General features: G+C 32.3%; 1 protein-coding gene across 2 annotated transcripts in view; it reads right to left on the reverse strand.

Moving 5' to 3' along the window:
* LOC108769935 (uncharacterized) overlaps nt 1-18,089 on the reverse strand; it is a 135,211-nt gene that overhangs the window by 83,594 nt on the left and 33,528 nt on the right. Inside the window, exon 1 of one of the 2 annotated variants that reach the window (XM_018521158.1) lies at nt 399-535. The exons of the other annotated variant lie outside the window; for it this stretch is intronic. Within the exon in view, the coding sequence (XP_018376660.1) occupies nt 399-443 (45 nt within the window). The 5' untranslated portion in view covers nt 444-535. Of the gene's footprint in view, nt 1-398; nt 536-18,089 lie in introns of those variants that run through there. 2 annotated transcript variants of the gene reach the window in all.

Genomic DNA, 18,089 nt, shown 5'->3' on the forward strand with positions numbered 1-18,089 from the left:
TACCATTAGACGATGAAAATTTTAGTAGCTGAATAGAAAACATTCTTATAACGGTATTTTGTTAAAATTTGTTCTTATTTTCGAAAGAAAGTTATTTTAAAAAATTGTAATACAATTAATATATATAATGTTATATAAAAATATTTCACTAGCGAACAGAAAATATTTTAAATAAATAACTAATTGTAAGATAATTTTTTAATAGTTTTAACGATTATATATATAAAAATGTCAGTTTTTTAATAAACTTACACGAAAATTTCAGAGTATATTAAAGCAACACGATCTTAAAAATTCGAGTCTGCCTATGCCAAGCTCGCGAAAAAATTTACCGGCGCGCAAAATATTTCATAAGGAAGAGAATTATTCACCGGCCGATGAATGATTGGTCACGTTACCAAAAAATGGAGCCGATAATCGAATTTTCCAGTATGATCCATCATGCGCGCTAGCGGAGTGGTACGATTATCAATTATCACTGAACGATGTAGCGTGTAGCATTCCGCGCAACGCCGCTGTCGCGATTAATGCTTAACAATATACGCCGTGGATTAAGTGCACTCGGCAAGAGTAATCGATGTTGGTACCTGACGGTCTGTGAATGACTGATCGACGCGGTTTCCGCATCCCCGTGTTTCTGTTTCACGTCACAGTGCCATTGTTCGCCAACTAATTAAATTCTCCTCGAGATTAATTTCAAGATCTTGTGCGAACAGAGAAGTCGCGCCGATTATTTGTTGCTTGTTAGAATAATCGACGACTAGGTATATGACGGAGGATCAACTAGCGATAACCAAGTATACAGTTGATGGAACAAAGCCTCTCGCTAGATATTGCTTGTTAGGAAAATAAGACATACTCTGCTAATAGCTATTATGTCTGACTATATATACCATCCCTCTAGCATAATGCGTTTCTCAATGAACATATTGTAGATGTTTTGTGATAGGTAAATATAAATTAAGAAGATCGATTTGATTTAATAATGTTAGAAAACATATATTTGAAAATCAATTTCAGAAAATTAATAAAGAAGAAAATTTTTTAGGTAAAGGACATATGTGTGTGCATGATAAATTTTTAAATATATTATAAATTCTTTTCCTATTAATAATTATTTTTAGTAAAAAATATAATAAAACATTATAATACAATCAAAACGAGAATCAAACTTAATAAAAAATATTGCCAGTATTACATGTCATCAAAATAAATTCACTGATTGTATCACGAAATAGTGACACATTATTGTGTGACAAGAATACTTTCAAGTATCTTTCAACGTGAATACTCGACAATTTTACACTCTCTCACGGAATGTTTTATCGCCAAACTTTTTAAAACCCCGACCCTCTTAATCGGCCACGTACGCTTATGTAGCTTAGATCGATCGTCCGTTTTGTGTAATCTAAACATTTACGAGAGTAGTTCGTATAAAGAAAACTTTGATACACGAAGTCAATTTTGGTTATTTTAAAACAACATTATAACTGTGATACTTCAAATCTACAAGCGTGATACAATTTTCGGTATTATTTAAACATTACTATAATGTAGCATGTAAAATATTATACAAGAAAATCATGAAAAGCTAATAATAACTGTAACGATACCACAACGTTACGAATTTCATTGCAAAAGTGTCAAATATTTTTTATTTTATACAGGTATGATGGTTAGATATATTACGAGCTTCCAGTTGTAGTAAAGTACTAGCAATTTAAAAACTCAAGTTATAAAAATATGACCGCTTTTTTCAGTTGCAAATGTAATTACAGTTTGGAGAGAAACTGTAGTAAACACGGGTTTCCGTAGCGTACACGCGTTTATGCAGGGAGATAGATGGAAGGAAGAGAAATTTTTCCAACACTTTTCAAGACTAATGTAATTTTTATGTTTTGCATGTACGAGAAGCGGAAGTAATGCAACTGACGTAAATTTGAAAATCGTGCTCATCCATAGCATCGTTAATAATCCCTGAGCATGACCCTTTTTCTTCCGTTCTGTATCTCTTGCGTGACGCGCGAAAGCCAGCGGCAGGTTGGTGCCGAATTAATTACGACGATAAATCATCCGATCTCCTGCTGACCTCTCTCGAGTCACTCCCCTCGATCTCGTGGTTCCATGCCAAAAATAAATCAAGTGCTAATTTATTTATAAATCCCAATACTCATATCACTTCGCGTACAATATAAAATGTCTTAACATCCATATCAACAGACGATATCTGCTTTTCGAAAAATGAGTATATTAAATTTGATAGTAGTTCAATTGTGAACTATTGTTAGTTGAAATACTAAAAAAGATAATAAAATACCAATGAAATGCAAAATAAATAAATTCATATTTCGTTATAAATAATTTGGGAAATGAAGAGTCCAGCCTTATATTTTGTTATAATATAACTATCATTTATACGTTAGTAATCTAATGAATATATTCTCAGATTTTTAAATCGCGCATAATTTTTCAGGGGCTGAGGGAGCTCGGATAACGCTAAGCAAGACACTACGAAAAAGACAGAAGCGAAAATTTATTCGCGCTAAATGGCGGGGTTTGCTGATGGTAAACGTGGGATCTAGTTCGCGATCAAATTACAAACTGTCTCCAATAAAGCGCTGGAAATTTTTATCAAATTTACCACGGAAACGAAACACTCGCTTCGCATCGGATATACTGAATAAAAAATAAGAGCCTTCTATAAAACATGTTTTATGTAATTAATACTCGTAGGCGCGCGCGCGCGCGCAAATGCATAAAAGATTTATATTTTATATTTTCAAAGCGTACGTTATTCTTGGCTATTAATTGTTAAGCTCATTCTTCGCTATTTTCTGTCGATCGATTGAGATCTCTTAAATATAATCATGATTCCATTGTCAAATATCCTATAGAAGGAATAATCAATGATAGCTTTGTAATCATCAACAATTGTTCCTTCAACAGCTTTATACTGTCAGAAACATACAGCATATACTCCTTCAATTATATTATAATTTTCCATTAGACTTATTAAATATGAATTCTAAAGATACGTTGTGTAGCGTCATAATGAACATAGAAACAAAGGAATTATTGAATCGTGAAAATGGACTTTAGAAGAACGACTCTGGTAGACACAAAGAGCAACAAATGCGAGAAAGAAAAGCGAAGGCGCAATGACAGACGGGGCGGAAAACACCGGCATTTCCGCAGGCAAAAAGGCCATGACGAGAGATGCAAGGGGGATTCTCCACTTCCGCAGTTTCTTCTTCCTCCCTTCTTCCTCCTGCTACGACTGGCAACAACGATACCCACGGGAATCTGCGGCGTGAATGCAAAATCATACTTGCCATGACCACGTCGAGCTCTCTCTGGGGAGCAACAGGCCTGGTAATTACGAAATTATTACTCGCCGTTCCCGCGATAGCTCTTGCGAAAACCGAGTAACGAGACTCGCTACTGACATTTTTGCATATGCAAGCAGCAGTTGCTACTAATGTTGTGTCAGTAGTAATTAATAGAGTTTCTCAAGTAGGAGTCAGGATATCGAGTGATGATTTTTTTATTGATCCGCCATATGTAACAGGAAACAAGTGGAGACAGAATAAAACGATATTCTATTGTTGCTTTCTCATTTTATCTTATGTAATCTCTCTCTCTCTCTCTCTCTCTCTCTCTCTCTCTCTCTTATTTTTTACTAAAACAATGGTTATATTTGACACTATACAGTATCAATTCAACATTATATAGTGTCAAATTTAATTATCATTTTAGTAAAAAATAACGATATATTTAGTAGGAGTAGTGGCGACTCACATTGAGTTAATTTGACCCTATCAAATTTAACAGTGTAGATCTACGTTCTTTATTAATGTTCTAACTCTTACTTGAGAGAGAGAGAAGAACTCTATAATGATTCTTTAATCCTGCACCTTTGGATTATATTCGATTGATAATGTACTAGACATCTTCAATTGCTTATAACTTGGACTTTTATTGAATTACGATAATGTATGTGTTTATGTATTAATATTGTTCAGTTTTGAATACAGAATTAAATAACATTTTGAGAATAAGATTTATTCCACTCATTTAACAATTTAACAAAAAACCGTTATTTAAGCTTTAAGTGTAATTAACCAGTCGAGTGAGAAGTGAGAAGAATAATCGACTATGGTTGTTAATTTCGTATGGCAAGATTTAATGCGTAAGTAACGACTTATTGTAAAAGCTCATAATATTTAACTGGATGAATACTTCAAAATTTATGGCGTTATTGAACAAATATAACGATCAATCTGCCAATTATAATTTGCAGATAATAAAAGCATAAATCAAGAGTTTTTTTCTCTAATATAAAAAAAACTCGTTATCTTCATTATTTTTTTACTTTAACCTTTTATATTTAACAAAATACTTTTCTCATATTAAAATTCTCACATTAAAAGTATATCATGTTAGAATCAATAATTATATAAAATATTCAACAATTTAAAAAATTCAATAAATACAAAAGAAGGGGTTACGAGCCAAACTGGATGCGGCTGAATGTTCAATGCTACGTATTAATAAACACAGAAATTATAAAAACATAACAAACGTTTCAACCTCTATCGGGTCATTCTCAATATTCAAATTTACAGTTAAAATTAATAAATGCCGTACATTTAGAATGCTGTAACATAAGCTTTGTGGTAATGATCACATTTTTGTGGTGACATTTTGCTATTATCGGAAAAAATAAATTGGAATTCAACACGTTATTGCAGCATTATCATAGCCTAAAGTGTTAAAATCGTTCCCACGTATCTAACATTCTTCCGATACATGGACACCAGTTAAAATAATCCATCGTATTAGATGAGAATACAAATATTTTCGACGCGGAAAATACATGTTTCTATGAGATCCTCGTTCGCGAAATTTCGATCCGTTCCTCGACGTATTCCCCTGTTATATCTGCGTTACACAAGAGCTACAGAATAACAGAGCAGATGTAATATTAACGTGCAAATAAAAACGGGGAACACGGTGGAAGTCGCCGAGCGAGAAACGCGCACAAAGCGCAACAAACAAGCTAAGCCCGCGAGGCACAGGAATACGGACAAAGCGAGGAAACACATTGTAGCTCCTGATCATTGGAGGATAGTGAGCTGAGTAAACGCGGAATATTCCGCGACTTGCTCTTTATACCGCTAATGAATAGCAACAACGTAATTCTATCCCAGTAGTGTGTATCATGCAGCTTTTAATCCTCTTTCCCTTTTTCCCTTTAACATGTTAGCACGATAAAATGTAACAATACAACATTATTTTACCATACTGCAGGACTGTCATGCGTATTTTGTTTTGAAATATTGTGAAAAATAACATTTTTTGTGCTCGACATATTTACTTGCTGAAACAAAATAATTTTTTATCAAACAGAATATTTTTCGCGAAACAAGATATCAGTTTGGAGAGAAATATTTTGCTGAATTCTACCATATATACATACATTTACAAAATATAAAAAATTCTACATTTGCTCTTACGAGCCTTAATGGTTACAGAAAAAACATAAAGTAATTAACTCGTTTAGAAAATGTCAGAGCTTCACATGTATGTACCGTTTATAAAATACACTTAGCATAAGTGCTCCTGCACCTGCGTCATACAAATTCGCCACCAAATTGCATGGCGCGCCATATAGACGACTAGCAATATTTATGAGCAAATTATGCGAACATCTTTCTCGCTCGATACGCAAAACGGAAGAGTTTTGTGTACGAAGGCAATTTATATCCCGTTGCATTCAGTATAGTTTGTTATTATCCAATCATTATAAAAAGTCATTTCTTTTTTTTAATTATCTTCAAAAAACCTAAAATATAGGCAATAATAAACGTTAATCTCATCCCAAAAAATTTATTTCATTGTATATGCATATTTAATATTGCATTAACCGAGTTAATGTAAATAATAAATTGGAAAATATAAAAAAATAATCCTATTTCTTTTTTCCTTTTATATAAATAAAAAAAAAGATAATTATTTTTAAATGTTATTAATTGTTTCCAAAAATAATTGCCATATATTATAAAGCCCAAAATATCGAAACAGCGTTTTATCGAAAAAGCTGAAAGAGCAAAGTAATAAAATAATAAATGAGCAACATTATTTATATTATATCCGTCAAGGCTGACGAAGTTATACTGAAAGGTCACAAGAAATGTGATGGTCGAACGATGGATCACATCAATCCATATCCACACGCAGGTGCTGTAAGAATTATTGGGTCGCCTGCGGACGGAAACATTCGCTAACATTGCATCGCGGAAGATATATCGCCCAGCGAAAAGAAATTTACAAGCTACACTCTCGGTCATACAGAACTTCTCGCGCACTAACTCGCGCCAGCAATCCATCCTAGCGAAGTTTGCGAGACAGCGGAACTTTTGGACGAACTGTAAAACTACAGGTCGACGGGAGACTTGTCGCGGATTGCGAAGAAGAAACTGAAACGGCACTTCGGCACGGAATATTTTTTGCATAAGATTCTTTTATCCGAAGTGCGAAACTCAAAACTTTGCACGCGCGATTGCAGAATAATAGTCTTATGAATTTCAAATACAAAATATATAGTCTGTAAAAACATTCTTTATACGAATCCCAGAATCAGATTTTTTCCTAGATTTATAAGTATCGCATATTGCAAAAACACAATATTTTCCCACATTATTAAATATTTGTAATTAAAAATAATATGTGTATTTGTTAATATTATTAATGTATATTATTAATATGATATATTTATGTAACACATAATAATAACTGTATTATGCATTTAATGCATAATAATATATATATATATATATATAATATATATATATAATTATGGCATAATGGAATATTTTAATAATACATTATATTCACTGTGTTATGCCCCATTTCTAACACGGCGGTAAATTTTCCGATCAACCGAGGTGCCACAATTCTGTGCGTGTTGCGGGCATTGCTGCATTTCGCGGTACAACGCAACATAACTGATGCACCCTCGGCGCGAAAGGGTGTACGAGTGGGAGAGAGTTGAAAGAGCCACAATGCTTCACAGATCCGGCCGCCGCAAGTTTCTTCTCGACAAACTTCGCCGAAAGTTTAGTGCACTGTGGAAGCGTTCCATCGCGAGATTCTCACAAGCTTTTCATCTATACTTTTTCTTTCCGTTTTCTTTTTTCATCATTTCCTCACTCATTTTTTCACACGTCCATCTCGTTTGTTTTCTTCGTTCACTCGATATCTCTTTTCGTTTGGTATCTCCAATTGTTGCAAACTCGCGAGTAATACGTAACTGCTTTCAACAAAATCGAGTTTTCTTTCTGCGGTTGACATTTCTAAGTTAATTCTACGTGCAAAAGCATAGTATATTTCTGAAGTCGGGCCTTGCTCTACAAATGCTACTACAAATTCTTGGCATCTGACAAATTTAAAGTCAAATATTTCTTATTGCTAGTAAAAATTTAATTAAATTCCATATTCTTCTTTTTTTGTCTAAGATTACTCATCATAGAAACTACGTCTTAAATTAAAATTGTATTAAAATAAAACTTTAGTACTATAAAATTATAATCACGTAGAAAAGATTCCCAGATCCAATGCTATTACTCTTCGATCTATCATAAAAGGATCGATATAGGGACAATCATATTTAATATTGAAAAAGAAATATTTTACTCTCTTAAATGAAAATTTCTTAAATCTAAAATAAAATGCTTAAGATTTGCTCCATGTTATCGCGTCATCATCGTACGTTATAAGTTATAATATCGAATAAAAAACTTATATTCTAAACGAACTAGAAATATATAAACTTAAATTTATACGTGTATAAATATTAAATTTATATATTATATTAATTTAATCTTGTCTTGATAAGATTAAGTATGTCAAGAATATTTTTTGTCTCATTATTAAAAATCCTCTTTGAGAAAGTGTATGTATACATCAAGATGTGGTGAAACTTGATAATATTTTGAAGCTTCCACGGGTGTTTTCTTCAAAGAAGTTACGCGGTCTATCTTCATGTTACATCGTTCTTGATACATTGTTAAATGCCTGCAATATTTCGCGAATATTACAGTTTACTTCATCAGGGCGAGAAGAAATCTGATACTTAGTACGAGAAGCAACCAACATCAGGTTGCTCCTTGCCCTGATGAATTGAACTACAATGTTCACAAAACGTTGACGTTAAACAATATATCAAGTCAAAGAAATAACCCGCAAACCGCGTAGCTTCTTTAATATAAGATTTGCTATAATATATACAAGTCAAGTTGCAAGGTTTCTTAGTCCCATCAATTCTTAGTCCAAACAATCACGTACGATAACAAGCTATAGAAGAATAACAGCAACTTGCATTGTGTTGTTAATCTGTTAGCTGCAAACAAACATCTGCCGGAAGAGACGATAATGCCGGAAGAGCACAAGCACCAATTTCTATGGATTTAGCCAGCAAACTCTGCGATACATCCTTTATATTATACCCGCGAGAGCTTCCAAGAATCAAGGATAAGCGTTGGGAATCCTTCAATTACTGATACAGCACGATTTTAAAGATAAAGAACGTCAGAGTTAAATCTAAGATCCATAAAGCCATATATAATTGCAGTTAGACAATTTCAAAACCCAAAAGAGCTAAAAGTTTAAAAACGTTTTTACTTTTTATTAATTCTTAAATATTGAAATTTGCTTGAAGAGTAAAACTATTGATAACGAGAACAAAAAAAACCAAGAATATAAAAAGTGCGTTATTATAAATAATGAATATTAAACAAATATGTTACAAACGAATAATTTGATGTTCAAATTCCAATTTACTTTTCCAGCTCTCGTAATCTGAGGCATGAATATTCATAATTCGCTCCGTGCTTGCTCTCGGCTTATGTTTTTCTTAGCTAGCGAATCATGAGAGGGATGAAGAACAGAATACGTAGGTAAGGAATACGAGATAAGACGGACAAAAACGCGGAATTACAAATGAACGCTTTTCTTAAGGCAGAACAAGCGTCTGTAATTCCTTAATTAAATAGCCAAGCGGTGTAGGTCTTGAAAGAGAAGAAATCAACGAATAATTCTGTTTTATCGCGAAAAGCCTCAATACCGAGTACGATGGTCGCACGAATAATCATCAAGAATGCTGCTACGCTCGTTACCTTCGATCTGAAGAAAAAAGAGTAATCTTTTTTCTTTTAACGTCTTCGTAATCAGGCGACCGCGCTGATGATCGAAAGTTCTAAGGATTCGTTTCGTTATATCCCTCAAGAGAGTTATCAAAGTGCTGTCTCTCTTACAAATGGTATAAGACGCGACTAACTACTGATTACTGCTGTCTAGAAAAGAACTTTTTCTTCGTGTGAAATTAAGTATAATTTCTTTTTACAGAGACGACTTATCGTTGCAATTTAAAATAATAGCAAATCTTAAGCTTAAGAGTTTCGCATAAAATTCGTCATTTTCTTTAAAAAGAGATTAAAAATAAAAATTTAGAAACTTAAATTTTATTTATTAATTTGTATAAATAAGAAAAAAAATACGTCAAAAATAAGAAAGAAAATCTATATATAGCTTCTTTGACAAAAATCGGCATTTTTTTTAATACAGTAGTTTAATTTATTTACAAATTAGTTAGGAACACCAAATTAGATAGAACTAATATAAAATAACACAAAGACCAAATTGCAAATGTAGAAACGAGAAGGTTAAAGGAACTCAGCTTCCGGTAACCACTAGCTTGCAAATTCTACAAATACCGAACTGTCACAACCCTTTGAAGATCGAGAAAGTTTCGAGGAAGTGCAACGCGAAGCAATGCATAAATCTAGATAGGTTAAAGCTACGAAATTTTGGTAAATATCTGTTGCCTCTTGTAATATCAAAAACATTATAAAATTCCTACAACATTTTTAGCCAAAATAATGAATCTAATAATTCTTCTATTGACTTCAAAATGTTACACAAAAAACATATGTATCCGTACAGTACTATAAATACCTATAACTTCAAAGCACATAATACATTAACAGCGTTAACAACTATATTAACTTTTATAAATTTGAGGAGAATATTAATTTTGTAGGAAATATTAATTTGATAATCTTGTTCTTCAAAAGGATATTAAAATGACTTCTATCCTATGAACGTTGGAATGAGGATGTTGAAAGTGGAATGGATCTCGTGATTACTATTACTACGGGAATTCTGCAAGGACTAATCTAACGGACCACTCCTTTGAGAGATTAGAAATTAAGGGGAAACTGGTTGAAATGCGACTCTCGTAGGGAAGCAAATACTCCTACTTCGTACTTCATGTACATACAGCAAGAAATATATTAACAACGGCATATGTCTACAGTCGCTGGTAAGACAGTTGCGCTGATCTCGAAACTTCTGGGAAATTAATTCCAAGAAGTTACGTATCTTTAATAATAATCAACCACGATAACGATCATTTAATTTTTTTTCTTAGGGCGGAAACATCAAAAGTGAAAAAATTTCTCCATTACCTTCACGATAAAAATTTTCACTCTGCCCATTTCCACCTTAAGAAAAAAGTTACATAATTGCTACTTAAAGGATATAATATTTTGCATAAGATAAAAAGTATCAACAGAGTACATTTAATTATTGCGCGGAACATTTCTTAAAGATTTCCAGAAAAATTCAGATATGCAATTTCAAGTCAAATTCTGATCCGAGTTATATGCACAGCTGCGGTTCGAACTTTATTCGTCTCGACATTCTGCATGTCTCTCTCTGGGTTTTTCACGGATTTCAAAATCGCAGGTGCGAAAACCGACCATGTCGCCTCAAGCAGGACTTTACATAACTAAGCCTGGCCGATGGATTTACTCTTCGAGCTTACATCCCCGTCCATGCATCTCGATTCTCCCTGTTGCATATATATGGTACATACGATACACGAAAAGAGCAACGTTCGCTCTCGACGCGACAGAAACTCGGTCGTTCAGTTTGATCCGAATCTATCGAGGATGCTTCAAAGTCGAAATCGGAATCGAACCTACTTCCTCAGTTAGGATCGACCTCTTCTCATCTGATCGGCGGCTGAAGTACCCAGTGCTTCTTCTCTTCACAATTTGATCACGAAGCGACGTAATCGATTTTAGCCGAACTGTACACTTGCCGTTGAATAATGCTTGAAAATCCGCGAACTTGGAAATAATCGAGTATCTGAGAATAATCCTCGACATCTGAATCTACTGAAACAAGTCTTTGTCTTACCACGCAGTTAAGTCATCAAAAGATATTTACGATATTATTAATATATTAATGCACAAAATTAAATTAAATAGTATATATAAACAGTATGTCAGATATTACCTCTTTATATCCTTCCTAGAAGTTGTATAATATAATATGAAAATAATAAAATAAAAATAAATCTAACATAAAAGATAAAAAACCAATGAGAGCCAACGTAGTTATCAGTGTACAAGTAAAATATATTTGTTCACATAAATTAATTAAAAAACACAAATGTTTCTATTATTAGCCTATTATACTTGTAATACTGCCCAATTTCCGATTTTAGTTTTCTAATTATTTTTCCTATTTTTATTTTGACTTAAAATTTAACATGTTTCTTACTTGCTGACTGATTGATATTTTGACCTGATTGATTTGCTCTTTTTACCTGCCTTCATTGCTATCGTTAACTTGCATTGTGACATTTGTGACATCCGCGGTTACAAATAAATATGCGCTATACAACATGTATAGCGCATATTTATTTGTCAATTCTACTATCTTCCGATTGAATTTGTGTTTATTTGATTTGTTGACACTCATTTGTTAAAAATAATCGTTTATCATAATTATGTTTGATTTTTGTTAATTATCTTTCTTTTCGTGGCACTGATGAAGACCGATCGAAACATTTACGGTTTTTAATTAAATTTATGTGAACAAATACATTTTATACTTGAGCACTAATAACCACGTTGGCTCTTATTGATTTTTTTATGTTTTGTGTTAGATTTATTCTCAGTTTATCTCTCTCTCTCTCTCTCTCTCTCTCTCTCTAAATAAATAAATAAATAAATAAATAAATAAAAATAGAGCACAAATTTAATTCTTTAAGGCTAACTATGTCAAAATACGCAATATATTTCTGACACTGGATCTGTGAAACTCATTTAATTTATATTGACTACAAGACACTAATTAATTTCAAAAAACCAAAACGACATAACTCGTATAAAAAAATAAATATTAAATTTATTTTAATAACATTAATTCAAACTTACAATTGTAATATAAAGAATATGTTATTGAATGGATCCCATAGACTCATCGTCAGCTATAAGAAGGGTTAAATATATCTACGTACATATATATTTATTCTTTTCTAATAAACAGTTTCTTTAAAATTCGTGTTGTATTTTTGATTACAGTTAAACATGTATTTTCAAGTAATTTTAGAATGCTATTGATAAGTACAAACTTTACGTACAAGTTGGCTCATTGAGCGCTAAGCTATGCCTTTAATGCCTTAGAAATCTGCTACGCTAAAAATGAAGACAAATTTTTTTTAATTCTGTCCGTTTATATATCACTTGAATCTTTTAGTGATTAAAATTATAACGTAATAATCCAGACAAGATGAATATTCAAAACGAGACATAAGACTTTTTAAAGATGTCTAAAAGATACCTTAGGTTGATATTCATAGTCAGATCTTATATTCAAGACAGTCTTAAGTACAGTCTGTCATAAACTTGAATTATAGGTCGGTTCATAATAAGTTTTTATTTTAAGATCGTCTTAAGTAATAGCTCAAGATGTTAATACGCTCTGATTAATTCATGACATGTTAAGACTGTACTTAAGACAGTTTTAAATATAAGAGTCGATTATGAATACCGACTACAAAGCCGTATTAACGTCTTAAGATATTACTTAAGACGGACTTGTGATAAGAACAGACTATGAACACCGGCCTTAGAGACATTTTTGCAAATCTTTTAGATGTCTTTAAATGTTTTATATTTTGATTTTGGACTTTGTTATCATCTGGGAAATTATTTCAATTTTCAAGTAATTTTTTTATTATTATATATTTTATTTAAGTGTAATGACGAGATTAAAAAAATAAATCTATTTTAGAAAATGAAGTCAAAGTGAATCTTAGTGCTCAAATATTTCAAAGTGTATTTACATACATATCCAATTCTGCAAATTGAGCGTCAAAATCTTTTTCGGTCTTGAAATGTAATTAATTATGAATAAAATTAAAATAGTAATATATTAAATCGATATACAATTTAATAATCTTTGATATTATATTAGAAGGATATTAATAATTTGATATTAATCTAAGTATTTTAAGAACTGTAAATAATTTAATTTATTACAAAAGATATTTCTTCAGCCGAGATCAAGACTAATTAGTATTAAACATTATGAAATTACTTATCAATTTAATATGTGATTACTATTCTAGTTCTGTCAATAATTGCGTTTCAAGACCGAAAAAGATTTCGGCGCTCGATTTGTAGAATTGGATGATATACAAATTCATTCTATGAAATATTTAAGCATTAAGGAACTTATTCTATGACTCTTAACGATGGTAACGCTATGATTACAATCATTAAAAGTTACGGAATAACCATCTAAGATTTGCTTTGACTGAAAACAAGTTTATTTCTCTTATTTGATTTATTCTCGTTAGTCTAATTATTACGAAGACACACACACACACACACACACACACACACACACACACACACACACACACACAAAATTGGATTACATACCATATATAATTTTAAAATTGAATTTAATGTGTGCTTATTCCTTCTTCCCTTTTAAGTTAATAAAAATATAAAATGTATGAAACTTATGTTACATTAAGTTAAGAGTGGCCTACTTTCTTGTACGTAAAATTTATATCATATCAGTAATATAACTCGATAACGATAACGTTTTATACAGGGTCAAATGTCAAAAATTCTTATAAATATAAATTGTAAGTTAAGGTTTCTTTATAATGCAATAAAAAATGCCTACAAGTACATATCGAATACGTGTTGACCGCGTATACCTATGTATTTCTTTAACAATTTTTACAAGACACGTGAGTATCAGTGAAACATAATGCGCCGTTTGCTTTACGGGCAAGCCGACGACAATAACGCCTGTCGTTAATGTTCGATTCCGTGCTATTCTTTTCTGACTGCTATAACCCCTCCAGGACCTTTTTGCCACTGCTATTCCGCATCCTTAACGATTTTCTGTCGACGCACGTGCCGCGGGCGTGGCGCTTCAATGGCTGCTCGAGAGCACATTTGAATTTATCGGTCGATATCGGAAACTACTTTGCTGATCCACAATGGCTTATTGTGGCCTCGTGGACCTGCGTGCTGCCTGCAAAGTGCAGCCGCGGTTTCGTAACATTAATATCAGCCCGCCCTGATACATATCCACCGCCCCCGTTTTTATGATCCACTTCGACCTACTCCTTCGACCATTTCTTCGCCAGAAAATCTTATTGATGTCTTATCACACAGAATCTTGAAACTAAGAAGGTAATAAAAGTTGTAATACCTTATTGTCAAGCGCTAACTTTTTATTGCACAAATATATGTATGTAAAATGTATAATGTAATACGTTGCAATACGTATATAAAATCTTCAATTGATTTATGATATTAATATAATTTAATATGTCTTATAAATGTAGGACTTTTATATAATAAAAGCAATGCTTATAATTCATATAATAATTATAAATATATTAGATAATCCATAATACATAATACATTATTTTAGTAAAGATGTTTATAGCTTCTTATATCATTTTTAATTTTTATGTAATCATACTAAAGTTTTTATCTAAGAAAAATCGCGGATAAACTTTTACCAATTTATTTTGTATTATTTAATTATATTTTTTATCTTTTAATATACTGCATTTCTATTTTGTATACATGTATATTATAACAAATAAATAAAATATAAAAATAAATATATATAGTTCTCAAAATGCATAAACTTCAAGATCGGAAAAGATAATGTCAGAAAAAGAATTACATGCATGTTTTCATTAGCAAACCATTGATGAGCACATATCATTAATATCCATAATCAACTCTGAAAGCTTATTCTTCTTTATAAAGGTTGATTTTCAATATCCGGGCAAATATAGTTTCGTATGCATCATAGCATGGACTAATCAAGAACTTCCGGAAGTTTCAAAGTAGCCGTCAAGCGCATCGCGAGCAGCTTCCTCTTATGGAAGAGCTTCGCAGGTGCGAAAACTTAAAACTAAATGCTACTAGCTAGATGCAAAAGTTTCGCCGCATTTCTTCGGCTAATACCTGGTCGGTAGAATAATCCTGATCTGAACGAGGATAAGGCGGAGTCGCGGCAGGATTGTCGAAAGTCTTAAGCCAAAAATCTTGTATCTTCAAGTTCTCTTTCTCCTCTCTCATCCCACCTTTATAACTTACTTTACTGGAATTAACCTTTGACTTTAAAAAATGTATAAAGACACTCTGTATCCTCTGCCCCAGAAAAATCTTCTCAGAAAACTGTAATCTTTTAGGTGCTCAATATTGCGGAAACGAAATCTAATTAATGTTACGATAATGTGAAAGCTTGAAATAATTGGATAAAATAACACCTTTGTATTCTATGTACGCAATTTTTAGATGCTTCGTCGACACTCGCAGGATAATGCGGCGAAATAGAAGGATCGGAGCGAGAAGAGGATAATGCTTTCATTCTCCTTTCAGTCACGGACACCCGCGGGAAATGTGTAGCGGGACACACGCGAAGTCCAATAACTTTTTTTCCATGCACATTGACGGGTGTGGCGCCGCGATGGATTGCTCTTCAACCGCCGGTGCAGCGTGCGATTTTCTCGCGTATGTAGGGTATGCAGCGAATCAGCAACGACATGAGCATCGGGGATATTGCTTCTTGGATATTGCGTTCGGTACAGCTCTCATCGGATGACTTCGCAGTAAAATCAATTGTTTATGGCTTGACATTCTCCCTGCGAGTTATTTGACGTTCAAATGGTACGAATAAACATATCGTCGCTTTTAAAATTTCACGCAATCTCCCGTTTCGAAATGTTATGGCGTAAATACAAACGTTTGAAAGAACACAAAACGTGGCTGCTATTTTAGCTTATATTTATATGAACCAGTATTATTAATCTTTTTCAATTTCCCGGCATTAAATAACGAGCCAAATTTGTTGAAGTACATTATTAAATGCATACTTGCTTCAATGCTCAGCATGAATCTTTTATCAAGTATAGCCAACGAGACACATTGAGAAATAAAAAGTTAAATGTTCAAAAGTTTTTATTTTTTATTTGATTATTTTAAAGATAATTTAACGATATCGTTTTGGTTAAAATGAGAATATATAAACAAAACAAAATATTTTAAATAACTTTCATAATTTTTAAAATATTTTTTACTTCGCGCTTTACTCCCTTTTTGTAAGTCTAAATTTTTTTTGTTCCTTTTTTTTATCTTCTCTAAAATATTCGCAGTTCACTTGGAAATTTTGCCGCGGCGGAGTTGAAAAACTTTAATATTTTTTGCTAATTTATAAAACTTTCTATACGTAATATAAAATATAAATTTATTGCTAACTTTAAGATACACACAAGATTTAAAGTTTTAATCATTTTGAACTCATTGTAAGCTCTGTTATTCTGCAATAATTTGTATTCACAGTGAGACTCGCAGTGAGATAGTTTCAAACATATTACCATATGAAAATGATCATTAACTATAGAACCATAGAAATGTTAGCAAGATAGAAATAAGACAGTGAAATGCAGATATATAAACGAGGAAAACGAATCGATCGCAACGCCAAAGGATGAGTAATCGAGTCTCGTTTTCATGAAGCGGTACTAGTAAGGAAAACAAATGACTTCGTACTGATAAAACTGACCCACAGCCACGTCGAGGCAATAAAGATTTGCAATGGAAATGGAACCACTACGATTCCTCCGGCGACTGTACGTTATCTGCCGGAGCATTGAATCCCTACAGTACTGCAGTCAAGTCATAAAACACTGACTTTCTACAGTGGAACTATTTATGTTACAATGTTTTGACGGAAATTAATTTATTTAGGAATCTTGTACGCGCGCGCACGAATATTGCGGTATTTTCTAGCTGCTGTATGCATGGAGTTAAAAACAGAAATAACCATAAGAGGAAAAGGTTACTATATTCTTATAAAGCTATTTACATATAAATTTGTGTATGTGTGTATAATTTTATGCAGGGTAGAGAAGTAACGCATTACTTATGACATCATTATCGTTACAATTACTTTTTTAACAAATGGTTAATGACGTTATATTTCCTTTTTTCCATTATTAACGATAATAACGTAGTTACATACTTTGGATAATGATAAAAAATGCAATTTTATATACAATGCATGTATAGGAAACGTCTGATTAAACGTAATCACTATAGTAACATAGGCAACTGAATGCCATCCTAAAAGGATCAAGATTTGATGAAAAAGTGACTGACATTGTAACTAACTCGTTAATTTTTAAGTAACAGTAACAAATTACTTTTTAAATTAGTAACAAATAATAGCAACGAGTTATTTTTTAGGAAAAAAACCGATAACGGTTGCTTTTATAAAGTAACTTTCCCAATCCTGGTTTTATGTATAGCACATTATATGCATACATATATAATTGCATATACATACATATCTATGTACAATCATATATGTATGCAAAATTTGATTTTTTTCTGCGGTTTGAAAAAGAAGAGTAGTTTGCCATAGTTCTTTTTGCGCTGAATCCGAATCCATAAGTTAGAATGCTCTCTCACGTCAAGTTTTAAAACACGTTTTTGCGGCGCTTTAACTCCATTGTTCTCGTAAACTTGCCAGAACATTCTAATTTGTAGATTCGATTCAATGGATTAAAAAAACTAGGGGAAACTACTCGTATTTTTCAAACTACAAAAATCATACATCCCTATATTATTTCATTCAAATCAATATTATTTTATTATATCTAAAACTTTATATGCAAAAGAATGATTACC

Source organism: Trachymyrmex cornetzi, unplaced genomic scaffold, assembly GCF_001594075.2.
Source record: "Trachymyrmex cornetzi isolate Tcor2-1 unplaced genomic scaffold, Tcor1.1 scaffold97, whole genome shotgun sequence".
NCBI classification, from domain to species: domain Eukaryota; kingdom Metazoa; phylum Arthropoda; class Insecta; order Hymenoptera; family Formicidae; genus Trachymyrmex; species Trachymyrmex cornetzi.